We start from the raw sequence: 20,308 nt of genomic DNA, 5'->3' as shown, positions 1-20,308 counted from the left end.
GTGGGTAGTAGATGCTGAACTTTCTGGCTAGTCAAAGTATATTTTATGGCTTACAGCAGGGGTAGGCAACCTATGGCATGTGTGCCGATTTTCAGTGGCACTCACGCTGCCCGGGTCCTGGCTACCCGTCCGGGGGGGGTCTGTGTTTTAATTTAATTTTAAATGAAGCTTCTTAATCATTTTAAAAACCTTTTTTTATTTACTTTACAAACAACAATAGTTTAGTTATATATTAAAGACTTATAGAAAAAGACCTTCTAAAAATGTTAAAATGTATTACTGGCACGCAAAACCTTAAATTAGAGTGAATAAATGAAGACTTGGCACACCACTTCTGAAAGGTTGCCGACCCCTGGCTTACAGTTTAAGACTTTTTACGTTACTGAGCCTGATGCTAATGAAGAGATTGTGAATTCACATAAGAGAAGATCTGCGGGAAAAAACAAACACAGCAGGTGGCATCGTATTTGATTAAAGACAATGGACTTTTGGGGTATAACTTGTGGGTACTCAGGTACACCTGGAATCCTTCACTGAGGAAAGGAACTGCCAGTGTGTTCTGTCTTGCAAAAGGAGGGTCACAGCCAACCTGGCTGGAAAACACTGCTAAGACTTTAGCTAAACTTCATTAGACAAGACAGCATGTTGTTAATTAAGTCTAGGCCCTAGAAGGCATGTTATGATTTTATTTTACGTGTAACCATTTGTTTCCAGTATTTCCACTTGCTATTATTTTAATATCTAGTCTTTGTTAAATAAATGTTTGCTTGATTTCAATGTAAATGTAAGTGTTATGGGTTAAATGGAGCGGTGATCTGAAGGGAAACTGGTAAGCTGGTGTGTAGTGTTCCTTTGGAAGCAACACATTGCTCCAGGAGGATACCTGGAGAGCTCGAGGGTTGGAGTGTGCCTATCACTGACCTGTAGAGAGAGAGGAGGGCCTGCTTAAGTCTGGAGGGGGAGTGCTTGTGTTGCTGTGGTCAGTGGAGTTGGGGAGCTGACCTCTGACAAGTACAACAAGGCTTCCTTATGCTAAGGGCAGCTGGTAGCGAGAAGCCTCACTGGGTACTCCAAGAAGCATCACATATACCCATTACATACTTGTTATTGTTATGCAGTATCACTAAGCTTAGTGGTTCCCCATGGGATGTCCCAATGAAAGGTATTTATTTGTTTAGTGTATCTGTGTCAAGTTGTGTGTGCTATATTAGCACTGCTTGTTTAACAACTAAATGTAATCAGACTTATCACTGTGGTAATTTGATTTTCTTGAGAGAGTTGTTCACTTTCCCTTTTCCAGGCACTAATGGGGAAACCTTTCCAGCTTTTGAAGAAGTTAATTTATCTTCACAGCCACCGCCATCTGCAAGGGAGAGGAGACGAATAAAGAAGAAAGCAATGGAATTTACTGTATGTATGAAATGTTTCTCTCCCCACTTCTGCACCTCTCTTTTGCATTTGATGGAGAAACCTCAGGGGTTTCTGAGAAGAGAGACTAATACGAGTAGGGGTATGGAAAAACTGTTGTATAGCAAGACTGAGAAGATTTGGGTAGTTTACTTTACAAAGGAGACTAATAAGAGGGGACATGATAGAAGTATGTAAAATAATGATTGGTATAGAGAAGATAGTTTGGGAGCTTCTGTTCTCTCTTTTATAACACAAGAACAAAGGAACAATCAATGAAATCAAAAGGTGACAAACTGAAAACTGATTAATGGAAATCCTTTTTTTTTTTTTTTTTTTCATGCTATGTAGTTAAAATGTGGAACTTATTACCACAGGATGTCATTGAGACCAAAAACTTAGCAAGATTCAAAAAGGTAGCTAGCATCAATTTTGGAAGAGATATTAAACCTCATTTTGCAGGGCAAATTAATTTCTAACTATTAGACAAATCTCCTTCCAATTCCTATTTTGGAGTTTCTTGCATCTTCCTCTGAAACAAGTGGTATTGGCCACAGTCAGAGAGAATACAGTAGATCAGATGACAAATTACTGTGATTCCTATTTCAATAGGAATCACAGTAAATGGCTGTAGATGATGTGTATATACACCGTATAAATGGGTTGTATCCATAGTGGCCTTTCGACAGGAGTGTCATATATATTGAAATCTTCCCATATTTTCTAAATCTGCAGGATGATGTCCCTTTTAGCAAATCTCCACCGCCACAGCCTGACAGCTTCTCTTTGTGCTCAAGCTCCAGTCTCAATGTTGATCAGCTGAAAGCCAGGAATGAAGAACGATTGCGAAGATTGAATGAGTTGCAGAAGAAATCTGTTAACCTAGGTATGACTTTGTTCGATGTTAAAGATAAAGAAACAGATATTAACAGACAAACTATTTGTAGACTAAACAAAAAGAAATTGGCTGAGGCAGTCAAAGTAGATTATTTTAACATAATTTAATACACTACATCATTGGTTTGCTGGAAAATCAGTTGATAAAAAAGGTTTGAATTGAAGTTTTGTTGCAAGTTTTGAGAGGTCAGGGATACAATAAGAAAAATGAAAGGATATGATATATCAACTCAAGACTTGTATTGCATCTAGGATAGTGGTATACAACCTAATATCTGATGTGTCTGTGAAAAGCAGTAATACCCTCCAATAAAACCCATAATGCAGCTGGCCAGTTGAGCGATGAATATGGAAGCTATATTCTTTTTTACCCACTGTGGAGATCAGCGCATGCTATGAAGCATAATGTTTCATTACTCCAGTCTTGGCACACGTAACTACAGATTATGTTGGTGATAAAATTCTCAAATTGTGGTACTGAACTCTGAGCTGCTGTCACAAAGAATTCCACAGGCTGACTTTATGGAGAAGCATTTCCTTTTTGTTCTGAAAGTGTCTGGTTTTAATTACATGTACTGATTTGTCCTGCAATCAGTATGTTGGGACACACTACTCAGTTGTGCTGAAAATACCCTTTGGCATAGTCTTAAATCCCATCTTTGAGTATAACTAATCAACATCCTGTCTAAGCAGTTTTAAAACCAGTATTATTTTTTTTATTTGAAGGCATTATTCAGAAGGCATCACAAAATGCTTTACAAACTGTAAACTAAAACATCTTCCCTTGATTTTGTAGCAAATGGTACTCTTACAACCAGAGTTGTTCTTGTCATCACTGGCTCACAGTAATTTTCATGCAATAGTGCAACAGTGTTGAAAAACCTAGCATGCTTGACTTCGGTTGTGTTTTTACTCTGCCTTCTATTCATTTCTGTCTTCTTTGCAGCTAAACGCTCTCTGTTCCCAAACCCTCATTACTCCATACAATTCAAATACATCTTCACCATATTCAGTCCTCCCCTGCCTATCTACCCAACTTCTTTTCTTGTTCAATCACACCCCTCATGGTTTCACTTAGAATTGTGTGAACAAAGTTGCTATTAATTATATATAACTTGGTTGGTCTTCCTTTTTTGAGCCACAGTCTCCACCTTTTCTTCCTCTGCTACTTTGACTCCCTTGTCTCTGAATGAGGGTCTTCCTTCTTATTATCCATTTGTGTTAACTAGTAGTATTTTACTAGATTAAGAAGTTGGATTTTACAATAGCATTTAGTGTAATCTAGGCACAGCCTGTCCGTCTTTTAATGATTGTCTACATGGATTGCACTCTTGGTGCCCATGAGACTTATGCATGCGAGATCAGATTCTTTTGGCCAGCACTGTCTTTGTGACCCCCTCCCCAACGCAGGTCATAAAGGATGGAGGAGGTCCAGCCATCCCTTGGCTCCTTCTTTCCCCCTAGGGCAGCAAGATGGAACCCTTGCAGGGTCCACCTGCTTTCCTAGCAATAAACACTGTCCTGTTACTGAATTGTTAGTTACGAGTAAACTGGTGTTAGTTAATAATATAGATCAGGGATTCCCAAACTGTGATATGCATACCCCTGGGGGTATGTGAGACATCTCTGGGGAATATGGGGGAGAAATTGTGTAATGGTGGTTTTTATTTATTAATTATTTTATTGATTGCATTTGCATAATAGGCTATTCAGACGAAGCTTTAAAACTCTGTGGGAATTAGTTATATGAAATACAGAAGTTAATTTACTTCAAAATGTACCAGTGAGAACAGATACCTAGAGACTCTTAACATACAGAGCCCTCACCTCCAATCACTGTACAGCGTGGGTTCAGTTGCCCAGCAACTGTCCAGTCTAGCTGAGCTCAGAATTAGGGGGTTTTTTTTGGTTGTATATGTTGCACTACAGCTATATCTGTATGTAACAGTGAAATATGGACAGATGGCTAATGACAGGTAGTGTTAAGAATAACACACAAATTATCAGCAGTGAGAAGGGCAGGGGTATGTGGGCTGCTGGTACATCTGGAAGGGGATACACAATAGGAGAAGTTTGTGAACCTCTGGTATAAATAATTACTTTTATTTTGCCCATTGGCATTAAAAGAAAGCCTTTTTATCAGTTAATATGCTAGGAACTCCTACCAATGGGGATATTAGCATGCTCATACACCTGAAGGGATTGCCTCACCTTAATCCTCCCTGTTGGTGCACAATAGGGACTTCTCTCCCACTCACCCTTCTTCCTCTCCATGGGGATCCCAATGGGAATCTGGGAAGGACTCTAGGGACTGCTCTCTCAGTAGGAAAAGACATGGATGTCATAGTAGACGGGCCTCTTGGTATCTTCCTCTGTGTCCAGCATTCCATTACCCATATGTCTATCAGCCTGGGCCTATTGGGGGCCCTGGGGTGCAACCTCATTCACATAAGCCTGCGGCTACTGCCCCCCACTTCCAGGGCTAGGTCCTCGTCTCCCAAGAGCCCAGTATAGACTTTGCTAGCCAGTCAAGTATTGCAATCTCAGATATTAGAGAGGTAGGAATGGAGAGTGACACAGATTAAGCAGTGGAGGGAGAAAAACTAATCCTGGCTGCAATTTCCTCATCTTTTCTCAATTAAGCAGTAAACTCTTTGATGTCTGCTCCAGTTTACAGTTTTAAGGCACTCCAAGACCTCATTAAATGTATGGCTGAGGCTCTCAACATACTGTGGAAGATGGTTCAAGAGAAATCACAAACTGCTGGACATTCTGTACCATTCCTTGCCTGGTAGGCTCATCATATGTATAAATGGGGGGCTGATAGTGTTACAACCTGCAAAAGATCTATGGCAGACTCCAGCATCCTCATCCAAGTATGCAGACTGAAGGTACCAAGTCCCTTCTAATGGATTTGAGTATTTCTGCTCTCACCCAGTGCCAGGATCTCTGGTTGTAGATGCTGTCCAGGAGAAGTCCAAACAACAAGGGCCTCTCAAGCCAACAACTAGTGAGAAGGACCCTGAAAAGTTGGTCTTATTTGGATGTAAAATCTACTTATCACCCAGCCTCCAAATGAGAATAACTAATAATGAAGTACTTCTCACAAAGTACAGTTACTTCCACTGGGACAAGGTGCCTCAATTTACAAAGAGGTTTCCTATGGAATATGAGGAAGAGTTAAAATCTATAATGAACAAAAGGCAGCTGGTGGCGTGCATTTCCCTACATTCAGCTCTAGATGCATCCAGTACAGTGGCACACACTGTGGCCACATCTGTGGTGATGAGAAGATAGTCCTGACTATTAGCATTTGGGATACCCAGAGTGGTTTCAACCAACTTCAAGCTCAGCCAAAGATATCAGTAAGAGCATGCCTCAGACTTCTGGGACACATGCCAGACTTCACCTATCTTCCATTCCAGGGTGGTTGAAATTAGCGTATCCACTCACGAGGCACCAAATGAACATGGTGGTAATGGTCCCTTAAAGCGGCCTCTCCTTGTGAAACTGGTGGAAAGACTCTCGTCAAGTGTGCAATAGAGTACCCTTTTCTGCGTCTCAACATACCAAAACTCTGGTGTCAGATGCCTCCAAACAGGTTGGGAGAGCTCATTGACATAATCTTTAAATTCAGGGTATGTGTTTCCTTCAGGAGTCTCACCTATACATAAATGCCTAGAGTGGAGAGCCATCCACCTGAGGTATAAAACATTTCTACTTTTACTCCAGGATCCACAGTCCAGGACAGACAGACACCACAGTTATGCATTTTATCAGTAGACAGAGAGGAGCCAGGTCATCTCTGCTCTGTCAGGAAGCTGTTTGATTTTGGAATTGGTATATTCATCTCCAGATCATACCACTGGCCCTGCATCTGCCAGTCCTTCAGAACTCTGTAGCCATTTGCTTCAGTAGACAGTTCAGATAGCCAGGAGGAGTTGATCAAGGATGCAGTGTTGCTGTACATTTTTCTCAGGTGGGGTTATCTATCAGTAGAGCTATTTGCCACAGACCAGAGCAAGAAATGTCCAGAGTTCTGCGCCAGAGGGGGCTCCAGTCCTGGCTCCCTGTCAGATGCCTTTCTCATCCCTTGGATACCAGGACTAATACATGCCTTCCCCCTCATTCCCATGCTGCTGAGGGTCCTGAGGAAACTGAAAGAGCTGCAGCATTGCCCAGACAGTTTGGAATTCAGATCTGGTGAACCTCTCAACGTAAGACCCAAACACTTTGCCTGCTCTGCCCTACAGCCTTCCCCGGTCAACAATGGTCAAATCCTGCACCTGGACCCCAATCTGTTATATCTAGCAGCCTGGATGCCAGGTGGGTGACATCTACCAAAAGCTGTCCAGCCAAAATTCTACTTCAAAGCAAGAAAGCCTCAAATAGACTTAAAAAAAGCTAAGGAGAAGTTTTTTGTTTAGGCATCTCAGCATCAGCTCTCTCCTTCAACATCACCCATTTCAGCATCTACTAGCCCTTAAGCAATCTGGAGTTTCTGTCAGCTCCATAAGGGTACATCTAGCAGCAATATATGCATATTACCCTCCTATACAAGGTCATTCCATATTTTCCAACCCTATAGTGACAGGGTTCCCTATGGTCCATAATAAGTTTTTCCCTCTGTTTAGGAGCCGCTTTCCTTTGAGACCTCAATATAATATTAACAGCATTGATTGGCCTCCTCCCTGTTTTGAGCCATTAGTATCCTGTTCCCTGTATCACCTTTCCATGAAGATTGCTGTTTCAGTAGCTGTTACATCAGCTCAGAGGGTAGAGGATATTCGCACATTCACAATGGGTACCCCTCATACAATGTCTCATAAGGATAGGGTTACTCTCATGTCTCATCCCAAGTTCCTGACCAGAGTTGTTGGAGTTCCAAATTAACCAATTTATTCATCTCCTGGTTTTCTTCCTCAAGTCTGTCTCAACTCTGGGGGAAGGAAAACTTCACACTTGAGGTAATAAGGGCATTGTTATACTATCTTAACAGGATTAAATTGTTCAGGAACACACAAACTGTTTATTGCCTTTGCTGAAAGGATTATGGGTGAGGCATTTTCCTTAGAGAGATTATGAAAATGAATCTCCAACTGCGTAAGAGCAGGATATGAGTGATTTATGTTAGAACTACCTGCCCACTTTAGAGCTCATACCACTAGAGCTAAGACAGCTTCTGCCACCTGTTTTGAAGAATGTCTCTATTTCTGAAATCTGTAGGGCAGCTACGTGGAGCTTGGTCCACACCTTTTCGAGATACAACTTTTTGGTAGAGGCTTCCAGCTTGGATGCCCACTTTGGTAGAGATATCCTGCAGTCATTGTTTAAGTAGGACTCCTACTACCCACTTCCAAGGAAACAGGTAACCACGGTTACAGGAAGGTAAGTTATCATTCCTTTTGCTGTTAGCACATCAGTTCTTCCCTTGTTAGGCAGATATAATGGATCGCTTCATTTCCCTGGAGATGCAGCTAAGTCTAGAGTGGGTAGTAACAATGTTTTCTTCAAAGTAAAACTTTTTGATTCCATGTAACAGTTAGAAATAACAGAACAAGAAGAAAATTTGCTAACGAAGGGCTATCAATTGCTATTTGTTATTAATTAACAAAAATGAGTAACTGTATAAGCTTTACTGCTGGAGTGTTTTTCCTGGGAATTTAATATAGATTAATCAGATATTGAAATCCTTTTTTCAAACTTCTGTATTTTTTCTTAATAGGTTAGTTTTTTCATCACCAGTTTCTGGACTCAATTATTTTGACCATCACTTTTATAAAGTGATGGTCAGAGTGAGTAAGTGACCAGATTTGGTCTTTTTTTCAAAATATATTTATCTATAGAAACAGATACCTTTGGAGTCTCCAGGGGGCCCTGATTTTTTTAAATGAGAAACTTTGTTTCCCCTCCTGGGATTTTCTTAGATACTCGGTACAAGATGGCCAGTGCGAAAGAGAGGTGCAACACCTGTGCTGCCTCTCCCACTCCATGCCATCATCACTTCCTCTGGCTTTGGATTGGGTGGAGCCTGTGTGACGTACCAATAGGGTCCTTTCTGAGAAGTCCCAATCTCGAGCAAAGGAGAAGTCTAGGCCCGGAGAGTCAGAGGTCTGTGCTCTCCCTTCCTTTCAGAAGTAGGAGGGAGTTTCAAGATCAAAGGTGGAAGGCTTGATTGTGGCCAGATTACTGAGGTGCCCTGCAGCACACAACCCCTCTCTCTCTCTCTTTGTAGGCCTGGATATAAGTAACTTGCCTCATTTCTTAGTGGGCATGACTGAGAAGACAAATGGCTCAGTAGGCTAGAGACAGGATGTCTTTACTGGCTAAGATATAGGGGAACACTGGTACCATTTAGAATGGACAAGATACACCTGGAATGTAAGATGAGGTAAAGAGTACGTGTGTCTGTGCAATGTGTGGCCAGAGAATGCTGCACAGGGATTGGTACCTGCAAAGTAACCAAGCCAATCCAGAAGCATATGATGCAATATATAGTTAAGGATGTATATGTTGGTCTTGGTAAAGATGTGTTACAAGGAAAAGTGCTTCTGTGTAACTTTATAGTTTGGTATGCTCTATACCCACCCTGTACACTTGAGTCTGATCAACTCAGTGTAACTTTGCTCTATACCAAATAAAGGGACCTGAGTGATAAGACTGGAGTCAAAATGAGTTCTTGGGGAACCGAGTGGAAAAGGTCTTGGGGAAACCCCAACACTGTTCACTGTCACTTGGGGGCATGGGGAAATCTGTTTTTCCCTACATGATTCTTTGGAGCTGTCCTGTGTTTATGCTGGTCCTGTTTCCTACTCTTGCTGGGTGAACCTGAAGCAGGGAGAGGGCCTAAAAGATGTGAGTGACTTAATAGATTCTTGTTAAACATGACAAGAATTGAACACAATCTTTGGTTGAGAGCTTGTATTACCTAAGGGATTTTAGTGAGCAATGAACCCTAATGCTCTATAAATGTTAGATTGTATGGTGTGTCTTTCCTGTTTCCCTTGCCCCTTTGTTTTATGCAGTGTTGTTGTAGCCATGTTGATCCCAGGATATTAGAGAGTCAAAGTGGGTGAGGTAATGTCTTTTATTGGACCACCTTCTGTTGGTGAGACAACCTTTCAAGCTTCACAGAGATTATCTTCAGGTCTGGGAAATTTATGCAGAGTGTTAAAGCTAAATACAAGATGGAACAGATTGTTTGGCATTAGTAGTTAAGACATTTTTCAAGGGGCCATTGAAAGTGAAGTGGCCCCTCCAATCATAGGGAGGACAGGAAGGGAGGGGGAGGGAGGGAATAAGAGTAGCTGGGGGGGGGATTGTTAGTGTGCTATAGATTATTGTAATAAGCCATAAATCCAGTGTCTGTATTTAGTCCATGATTTTTACTGTCTAGCAAAGTTATGAATTTAAGCTCCCAGGCTCATCTTTTGAAAGTGTTCTGCAGGTTTCCTTTGAGGAAGAGAACTGATAGGTCAGATATAGAATGATCGCTTTGTGGTGTTTTTCGTCTTTTATCATTTTCCTGTGTGAGTTCTAGAACTTCACTCCTCTGATGGTTAGAAACCTTAGCCTAATTTCAAGCCTGAACTTGTTGTTGGCCAGTTTTATCCATTTGTTCATATGTCCACATTGGTGCTTAACTTAAATAAGTGCTCTCTCTCCCTGGTATTTATCCTTCTGCTGTGGGGAGGGATAGCTCAGTGGTTTGAGCATTGGCCTGCTAAACCCAGGGTTGTGAGTTCAATCCTTGAGGGGGCCACTTGGGATCTGGGGCAAAAATTGGGGACTGGTCCTGCTTTGAGCAGGGGGTTGGACTAGATGACCTCCTGAGGTCCCTTCCAACCCTGGTATTCTATGATTTATAGAGAGCAATCATGTCTCCCTTCTGTCTTCTTTTGATTAGACTAAACAAGCCAAGATCTTTGAGTCTCCTCTCAGAAGGTAGGTTTTCCATTCATCAGATCACCTAGTAGCCCTTCTCTGCACCTGTTCCAGTTTGATTCATCTTTTTTAAACATGGGAGACCTCATTTGGAATACCATGTGCAATTCTGGTCTCACCAGTGCCTTGTTTAGTGGTACTAACGCTTCCCTGTCTCTACTGGAAATACTTTGTCTGATGCATCCTAAGACTGCATTAGTTTTTTTTCATGGCCGTATCATATTAATGGCTCATACTCATCCTGTGATCAACCAGTACACCCAGGTTTTTCCCCTCTGTCACTTCCAACTGATAAATCCCCAGTTTATAGCAAAAGTACTTGTTAGTCCCTAAATGCATGACTTTGCTCTATTATATTTCATCCCATTTGTGTTACTTCAGTTTACAAGATCATCCAGATCTTCTTGTATGATATTCCAGTCCCCCTCTGTATTAGCAATACCTCCCAATTGTGTGTCATCCACAAGTATTATTAGGACGCTCCCACTTTTTGTGCCAAGGTTAGTAATAAATATGTTAAATAAAATTGGTCCCAAGACTGATTCCTGAGGAACTACACTAGTAACTTCCCTCCAGCCTCCATTCACCTTTCGGTATGACCTTGTAATCTCCCCTTTAACCAATTCCTTATCCACCTTTCAGTTCTCATATTAATCCCCATTTTCTCCAATTTAACTAATTATTTCCCATGTGGAACTGTATCAAATGTCGAACTGAAATCCAGATAAATTAGATCTACTGCATTTCTTTTGTCTTAAAAAATCAGTTATTTGATCAAAAAAGGAGATCAGGTTAGTCTGCTACAATCTACCTTCTTTAAAACCATATTGTATTTTATCCCAATTATTGTTCACCTCTATGTCCTTATATGCTTTCTCCTTCAAAATTTGTTCCAAGACCTTGCATATAAGTAAGGTTAAAGTAAGAGGCCTGTAGTTTCCCAGATCACCTTTTTTCCCTTTCTTAAAAATAGGAACTGAATTAGCAGTTATCCAGTCATAGGGTACCACCCTCGAGTTTACAGATTCATTAAATATTCTTGCTATTGGACTTGCAATTTCATGTGCCAGTTCCTTTAATATTCTTGAATGAAGATTATCTGCCCCCACCCCCACCCAATTTAGTCCCAAGAAGCTGTTTGAGTATGACTTCCACCTCAGATGTGGAAATTTCTACCTCCATAGCCTTGTTGCCATTAGCCACCCTGTCACTACCCCTAAACTCTTGATTAACTTCATTAAAAACTAAGGCAAAGTATTTGTTTAGGTGTTGGGCTATGCCTAGATAATCTTTAATTTCCACCCCACCCTCACCTGGTCCCACTTCTTTCCTTGTTTTCTTCTTATTTATATGGCTATGGAACCTTTAATATTGGTTTTAATTCGCTTTGCAAGGCGCAACTCTGCTTGGCTTTTGGTAGTTCTCACTTTATCCCTACACTTTGACCTCCAAGAGGTAGTTTTCCTTGCTCATCCCTCCCATCTTCCATTACTTGTAGGCTTTCTCTTAATCACCTGTTTGAGATGCTTGCTTATCCAACTTGGGCTGCAACCCTTCCCTAAGATATTTTTCTCCTTGCTTGGGATGCAGGCTTCAGATAGAATGTGGAGGAAGGTTAAAATTACTTTCAGTCAAAGTTTCAGAAGCGGATACTTGAATTCTTCAGTCCAGTCCATTTCCCTGAATAATTCTCTTAATTTTTTAAAGTTAGCTCTTTTGAAATCAAGGATCCTCGTTGCAGATCTATTTTTGTTTATCCTTTGATTTAGTTTAAATTGAATTAGCTCATGATCACTCAAACCAAGATAGCTCTTTACAACCATCTCTTTTATGAGGTCCTCCATGACAGACATGCAGCCTTAGTCTTAACTAGTTATGCCAAACAATCTGTTCTATCTTGTATTTAGCTGTGACACTCTGAGTAAGTTTCCAAGACCTGAAGAAGAGGTCTGTGTAAGCTTGAAAACTTGTCTTTTACCAATGGAAGTCAGTCCAATAAAACAGATTACCTTACCCACCTTCTTTCCCTCTCCCTTTTGTCATTCATTACCCACTCCACAAGAAAAGCTATTGACTAGTTATTTCTATAACACCTGAAGGGTTGTAAGAACTTCCTAGAACTTAGATGTAGTATCCTCACAAGTGAATTGGGAGGAACAAGGAGTAATGGAAGAATTGGAGTGGGAATAGAGGAGAGAAGACAATTTGAATAAGGAGCTAGTAATCAGTTGAAACTCCCTTCCTATAACCGCCTCTTCTTCTTTTAGCGATGGTCCCTATTGTATTCCACTGAGAGTTATAGGCGTGTGCCATACGTCTGGAGCTTGAGCTTTTGAAAGTAGTAGTGTGTATTGGTCCATGCATGCACCCTTGATCTGCCTCATGGTTACATCTGAGGTGATAAAGGGCGGGGTGGACTGACTGCGCCATCAGTTCCTTCTCATCACAGCATCGTCCAAGTCGGAGCCTCTTCTTAGGAGGAGAGGTCTCCATGCCCTTGTATGATGTCATCTCCTTGGAGGGTGCGTTTCCCCCCCTAGACTTACCTGCTTTGGGTTGTGTTCCCGCCCACTCCCATGAGGCTCCTGTTGTTCCAGCATTCCAACAGCATTGCTAATTGAACCAGCCTCTGATTTCTCAGGGTTGGAGGACTCGGACGGTGCTCAGGATCCACCCTTCCCGTACTGCTGGTGTGACTACTCCAAGGCCCCACCAGCTCAATGGCAATATCCTCTCTTTTTACATAGCACTTTCTACTCACTGTTCCCCATGAGGTTCTTTCCTCTCCTCCCTCCAGTGGCGGATGGGTCCGAGTCAGGTTTGTACTGGGATACCATTCCTTCTGTCTTCCCCCTCCACCACAATTATCACAGATGCATCGTCTGCTACGGATGCCTTGTTCGGAGTGGCCCAGATGGATGAGCATATGACTCAAGAGACATGGACTGCTTGAGAGTCCTGGATGCACATCAACATCCTGGAGCTTCAGGCTGTGCAGAGAGAGAGAGTGTTTCTCCTATCCATTCCTGTCACATCTTCAACATGTCAGACAACACCACCATCTGCTACATCAACAAGCAAGGAAGCATGAGGTCTCCTGCACTCTGCATAGAAGCAATTCACCATTGGGATTGGTGCATTGCCCACAAGATCCTGTTGTCGGCAGCATACCTTCCTGGGACTCAAAACATGATTACACACACTCTCAGCAGGAAGTTCGTGATTGACCATGAGTGGGAGCTTCATGGTGCTGTGGTCACCAGCATTTTCAACTGCATTTTCAACTACTACCAGGGACCTCTTCAACTCCCAAACCAACAGGAAATGCGCCCAGTACTGCTTCAGGGGAGGGCTTGGTGCCCTTTTCCAGGGTGATGCCCTAGTTCTCCGCTGGTTGGATCAGTTCAGTTACGCCTTTCCCCCTCTGACACTTCTGCTATGGGTCCTGCACCAGGTCAAGTGAGAGAGAGCGACGGTCATTTCTGATAGCCCCATTCTAGCCTCCCCAGTTCTGGTTTCCCCTTCTTCTCTGCATGTCAGCGCACCCGCTACTTCCACTGCCACCTCTCCCAGAGCATCCTGATCCCCAGACTCTTCACCTCCGGGCTTGGGTTTTGGATGGGCATCTTCATTAGAGTGGGAATGTTTGTTAGCAGTGAAGAACATCCTCTCAAGTAGCAGAAAGGCGTCCACAAGGTGATCTTGTGAGACTAAATGGAAGCATTTCGTCTCTTGGATCCAGCAGAAAGAAGGGTCTTGTCCCTGAGGATGTGGCCATTCCTCTTGTAGATTACCTCCTCTCCCTAAAGATGTCTGGCCTCGCTCTCAACTCTATCAAGGTCCACATGGCTGCTCTCAGTGCCTTCCATCCTCTGCTGGAGGGGCATTCTTTCTTTACTCACCCATTGACTTCCAGGTTTTGGAAGGGCCTCCTGCAAACCTTCCCTCCTCTTCAGCCCCTCGCTCCCCAATAGGACCTCAGCATTGTCCTCAAGACACTGACAAAGTCACCCTTTGAACCTGTGGCCTTGTGCGCTCTCTCTCTCTCTCTGTCCTCTCTTTGAAGGTCGCCTTCCTGGTTGCTGTCACATTCGTGAGATGGGTTAGCAAACTGGGGGCCATGATGGCGGACATTCTGCCTGTTTACTACATTTCATAAAGACAGTTTCCCTACGTTTGCACCCCAAGTTCCTCCCTAAAGTTATCTCTAGTTTTCATCTCAACCAGCCTATACACTTAACTTCTTTCTTTCCAAAACCTCACACCTCGGTGGAGGAAAGGTGCTTTTACTCCCTCGACATCCGCAGGGCCCTGGCCTTCTACCTGCAGAGGATGAAACCCTTCAGGAAGACCCTTAAACTGTCACTATAGCTGAACACATTAAGGGGCAAGTGATTTCCATTCAGAGGATTTCGAATGGGTGTCACGGTGCATTATGCTCTGCTATCAGTTATCAGAGCTATCTCTGCTCTGTGGGATATAGGCCTGCTCCATGAGAGCAGAAGCATCAACTACAGCTGTGCTTCATGACTTGCTCTTACAGACATATGTAAGTCAGTAACATGGAGCTCAGTACATATCTTCTTTTCCCATTACGCCTTGGTGCAAGGCTGCTACGGATGCCTTGTTCAGAGTGGGTGTTCTCTGTTCCATGGTTCCATCATCTTCCTTGCACCCTCCTACTACCAAGGTACTGCTTGTTAATCACGCTCAGGGGAATACAGTAGGGACCATAACTTGAAGAAACAGGGGAGGTTACTTACCTGTAACTGCAAGTTCTTCAAGATGCGTGGTCCCTATCTGTATTCCAAATCTGCCCTCCTTCCCCTCTGCTGCAGATCTCTGGTTTGTGGTGGAGCAGGAACTGATGGTGCAGTCGGTTCACTCCACTCTTTATCACCTCAGACAAAACCATGAGGGTGCATGCACGGACCAATGGACACTACTGCTGTCAGAAGCTCCAGCTCTGGATTCATGGCACGTGTATAACCCTCAGTGGAATACAGATAGGGACCACACATCTTGAAGAATCTCCAGTTACAGGTAAGTAACCTCCTCTTACATCTACTATATGTGTAGAAACCTTGCAATATTTCATTATAGATGCCATTCTTCCGTTTGGTAAACAGTAAATTGAAAAAAAATATTTCCATAGATCTTTAATTACAGTTTAACAAGAAAGTTACACCTAAAGATAAAATGCTAGTATTTTAAGAACTCTCAAAGTAACTATAAATGATTTTGCATTTAAAATGCCTCAGTTGGCTAAAAAAAAAAAGAGACAAAATAAAACTTAAAAGGTTTTTATAGATTGCAGGGTCTGTAACATGTTGGTTCTTGTCTGAATAAACTTCTTCAAAGAGCCAGATACAAACTGAAATTAAGACATGGAGAATAAACCAGTCACATTATTCCTACTCATAATATCTAGACCTAATTAAAATAGGGAATAGAAAGATGAAGAAAAAGTGAGTGAAAGTAAGACAGAGTCTGGGTTTTGCTTCAATAAATTGTTTTTGAAAGGTATATTATTTCAGAATGACTTTTTTAAAATTAGGTAAATAAGAATCTTTTATCACCTTGTCTGAGGGCACAGAAGTGGGAAGTTTAGAATCCTTTTGTTATTTTTAAGTTAGAATCCATAAATTTAAAAAAAAAAGCTGTTTGGAAATTGGAATTTCCATTCTCTGGGAAATACTGCCGTTAAAAAAAAAATTCATTTGAAATCAGATGTTTAAAATGATCTAGCTTTGTCTCGGAATCTGTGCTTGATGTTAAATATCTTCAAATATGTTAAATTCCTGACTTAAATAAAATTTTAACTTTCATGTTTGTCAAACCAGAGGCTTTGTTTAAAAACAAAATAGAAGTACCTACCCAGCCCAATTCCATATATTTAATCAAAGGAAGCACCAAACTGAGACACTCTAAATAACTTCAATTTAATTAGTATCCAGTTTTCTGTAGTAAAGGAGTAAGAAATTTCACATCCACTAAATCCTTGATACCAGATCTGAGTTTGAACATCCTCCTTAATATCTAAAATTCTCAAAATAACCTGTTCTGCTGCTGCTACTTACTTTTTTAATGATACTGAATAAAACACACATTCCTGTAAACTAGTGTTTAATTCTTCCATTGATTGCATTCTGTCTGAAGGGAGGTGCGTCAGAACAGAAACAAAATCTGCATTTTGGAAAAAGCCCCGAGATTAGTTCAAGAAGAAAAATACGTGGCAATTTTTTTAAAAAGTGAAAATGCTGCTCATCAGGAGTGGTGAGAGAATGGGAAAGAGCAGATTCTGACCTTGGCTATTATATATGGCCTTTATCAAGGCAGGTGGGAGTGTGTTAGTTGCATTCCAAGTGTTGTAATGCTATCCTTTATCTTGTATGTTATAAGCACCTATACTAAATACAGGTACAGTAATAAATGTATAATTAGCATGGACATTTTCCAATTAAAGTTCTGTAATAGATGCATGTTTTTAACCTTATTTAACATTTGAATTATTTTTAGCCAGTGTCCTTTAGAATCCTGGATTCTCCATAAGTTAACTTAGCAGTTATAATACACTGTTAAGACTGACCATATCGAACGCATCTCTGTAGTTTGTTTGTTTTAGAACATTCTGGATTTTCAGTTTGGGATATGTGTATGTACACACACATTTTAAAATAAAGCTTCTTCACATTAATATCATCTGTTGTAATTCCTTATCCTTACATGAAGTATGCTTTTTTTTTCTCCATGTACCAATAGCAATGAATTCCTTGTACCAGATTGTAAGAGCAAATCTCTGTGGGAGAAGGGAGCATGCGATTTAAACTAATAAAGTGTTGCAAGGCCAGTTTAAAATATATAAAACATTGGGGTAGCCAGTTAAGGAGGTGATGTATAGACATATCTTCTGCATGCAGGGAAGTTAAACCCACTCTGCATGAGGCCTGAAGTATTTTATTCACCCTCGGCCTGAAAAGAGGTATATGTATATAGGCAAAAGAAAATAGTGTTTGGCAACACGTTTGGTTTTTTTATAACCTTTGAATGCTCCTTTTTTGTATCAGACTCATTGACTGACTTTTCGATGGGGTGTTTGACCCCCGTCCACAAAAGCAGGCTCACTATCAGAGAGCAAGAACAGTCCTCAAGGTCAACCATCAGGTATGGAGGAGGGCTTGTGTATTTGCAACCCAGTTCCATCCAGTGAGAGTGAGCATTTTATGAGGCAGCAACTGCTCAAAAAATCCATGGGACGTTGGAGAGCATCATGACCTAAAAAAGGACTTTCAGTATCTTCATATCTACTGAACCTTTAATTTAATACAGATGTGGCATGTTCCTATACAGACTTGCTGCATTTGAGGCATTTAATTGATAAGTACTGTATTTGGGTGATAACAGGTCTCTCATCCTTTATATCATTAAATATGTAGAAGGAATAAACATTAAATGTAAAAAGAAGGTGGCATTGTGGTGATGGGATTATGTTAAAGAGGAAACTATAAGCCTGTTTCTACTTCTCCACAGGTGATGATACTTCCCTGGGAGATGCTGATGACATTTTGAAGCAGTTTCCATCTAAAGGTGGCAGAAGGCCCACTTCTGTTGACACAGTAGCAACAGACCCCTGGCTGCGACCTGGAACATCAGAGACTGTGAAAAGATTTATGGCTGGGCAGTCAAACCAGGCTAAACTTTCTTCTGAAAACACATTACCCTTTGGTTGGCAGGGCCTGTCAACTGCACATGGTTAAATAAATCTATATTGAAACCAGCTGTGCCTTTAATCATAGAAGGAATGTTAATCACTACTGCACTTTTAACATGTTCATTTTATGTTCTCTTGTAAGAATAGTCTTATATGTAAATATTGTGAGCTATATGTATAGGGTTGTTTTTTAATGAAATGTTAAAGAAGCAGAAGCTGTAATGCAATATAATTTCTTTAAAAGGGAAAACAGACTGTGTACAGGATGTTTATTGTATCAAGATAGGGAAGTGGAGGTTTTTTGCACTCTTTCTGTAAGTTACACTGGTCAGTATGTTACTGATATTTCCAGTCTTAGATTTGAAGCTTGTGTGAATGTAGTATTAGATAAGAAGAGAACTTTTAACATTAAAAACTAAGAATCTAGAATGATTCTGCCATCATCATAGCATAAATGACAAATCTTATATTCCTTTTACTCAAGTACTTCACGTGATTTTTACCTCAGTGCAGCAGTAGCTATTTAAAAACAGTGATAAGGGGTTGTTATAGCCTGTATTTGTCCAGTATTCAAGAGTTACTGGACAAAAGATTTATGTAAACAATTGGCTATTGCTGTTCCACTTGCTAACATTTTGCTTTCTTTTCCCAATCAATTTTGTGCTGAAATTCTAGTTATACATTTCTGCTTCTTACTGTTTGTGTTGATAATGCAGATATTGTTGAGTGAGTATTGTTAATATTTAATTTATGGTCACGATTTAAAACAATGGATGAAAATAAATTATATTTTATTACCAAAATTTAAAGCCTTCTCCACCTTTTGTGGAAATGTGGGTGAGAAGTCTGAAAGAAAGGCTTAGCTTCTATAGGTACACTAGCTTCTGCCTATGGCATAAAGGGGGTCCAACGACTAGAAAAATGCTTACCAACCTTTCTGTAACTATTGTTCTTCAAGATGTGTTGCTCATGTCCATTCCACATTAAGTGTGTGTGTACTGCATACACATTCGCCACAGATTTTTCCTTGAGCAGTATCCATTGGGCTGGCTCTAACACCCTTTGGTGACACACTCATGCGTGTTAGGGGCCCAGCCAGTTCCATACCCTCTCAGTTCCTTCTTGCTGGCTAACTCCAACAGAGGGGCAGAAGGGTGGGTCATGGAATGGACATGAGCAGCACATCTTGAAGAACATCAGTTACAGAAAGATTAGTAACTGCTTTTTCTTCTTCGAGTGCTTGTCCATTCCACATTAGGTGACTCCCAAGCAGTACCTTAGGAGGTGGGCTCAGTTCATGGACATGCAGATTGCAACACTGCTCTGCCAAACCCCTCATCGTCTCTAGCCTACTGAGTGATGGTGTAGTGGGATGAAAAAGTATGCACTGACAACCAGGTCGCTGCTCTGCAAATATCCTGGATTGGGACTTGGGCCAGAAATGCTGCTGAGGAAGATGGAGCTCTTGTCAAGTGGGCTGTCAAGAGGGTGGGAGGTAGGCAGCTGCCTGCTCATAGCACATGTGAATGTAGGAAGTGATCCAGGATGAAATCCTTTGGGCTGAAACTGGCAGGCCTTTCATTCTGTCTATTGCCATAAAGAGCTGCATGGATTTACGGAACAGTTTGGTCCTTTCTATATAGGTTGGGGCACGCCTAAAGTCCAACATGTGGAGACGCTGCTCATCCATATTCTTGTGTTGTTTTGGAAAGAATATTAGCAGGAAGATAGCCCGATTACTATGAAACTGTAAAAATCACCTTCGGGAGGATCATGGGGTGGAGGCGAAGTTGAACCTTGTCCTTAAAGATCATGGTATACTGGATTTCTGACATAAGGGCCTTGATCTCTGAGACCCTCCTGGCTGAGGTAATCGCTACCAGGAAAGCAACCATCCAGAAGTACGGTAAGGAGCACAACTCCAGCGGCTCAAAGGGGGGGCCTGTGAGTATTGAAAGGACCAGGTTTAGATTTCACTGGGGAATTGGTTCACAAATCTTAGTCTCTCTAAGCCCCTGAGAAAGCGAACGGACATTGCTTGAGGAAAAAAAACTACCTACCATCCACTGGAAGGTGGAAGGCTGAGATGGCTGCTAGGTGTACCTTAATAGACAAATTGGGTATGCCCTGATGTTTCAGATGAAGCAGATACTCCAGCACAGACTGGAGAGGTGACCTAGTGGGTGAGAGGCCTCGTTGGGATGACCACACGGAGAAACACTTCCACTTCGCAAGGTAAGTCACTCTAGGAGATGGTTTCCTACTACCTAGTAATACCTGGTGGGCTTGCTCTGTATAGGCCAGCTCTGCTGGGTTTAACCATGAAGCTTCCATGTGGTCAGGTGGAGG

The 20,308-nt window shown here is 41.6% G+C and overlaps 1 protein-coding gene across 6 annotated transcripts in view; it reads left to right on the top strand.

Moving 5' to 3' along the window:
* Positions 1-18,748, top strand: part of CSPP1 (centrosome and spindle pole associated protein 1) — a 182,784-nt gene extending 164,036 nt beyond the window's left edge. For all 6 annotated transcript variants that reach the window (XM_077810172.1, XM_077810174.1, XM_077810173.1 and 3 more), the window contains 3 exons: positions 1,301-1,410; positions 2,143-2,293; positions 17,779-18,748. In XM_077810172.1, the coding sequence (XP_077666298.1) occupies positions 1,301-1,410; positions 2,143-2,293; positions 17,779-18,005 (488 nt within the window). In that variant the 3' untranslated portion in view covers positions 18,006-18,748. The remainder of the gene's footprint in view (positions 1-1,300; positions 1,411-2,142; positions 2,294-17,778) is intronic.
* Positions 18,749-20,308: the final 1,560 nt, after the last annotated feature.

The sequence above is a fragment of the Eretmochelys imbricata genome, chromosome 2 (assembly GCF_965152235.1).
Source record: "Eretmochelys imbricata isolate rEreImb1 chromosome 2, rEreImb1.hap1, whole genome shotgun sequence".
Lineage (NCBI taxonomy): Eukaryota > Metazoa > Chordata > Testudines > Cheloniidae > Eretmochelys > Eretmochelys imbricata.
This window is presented reverse-complemented; position numbering and strand designations above follow the sequence as displayed.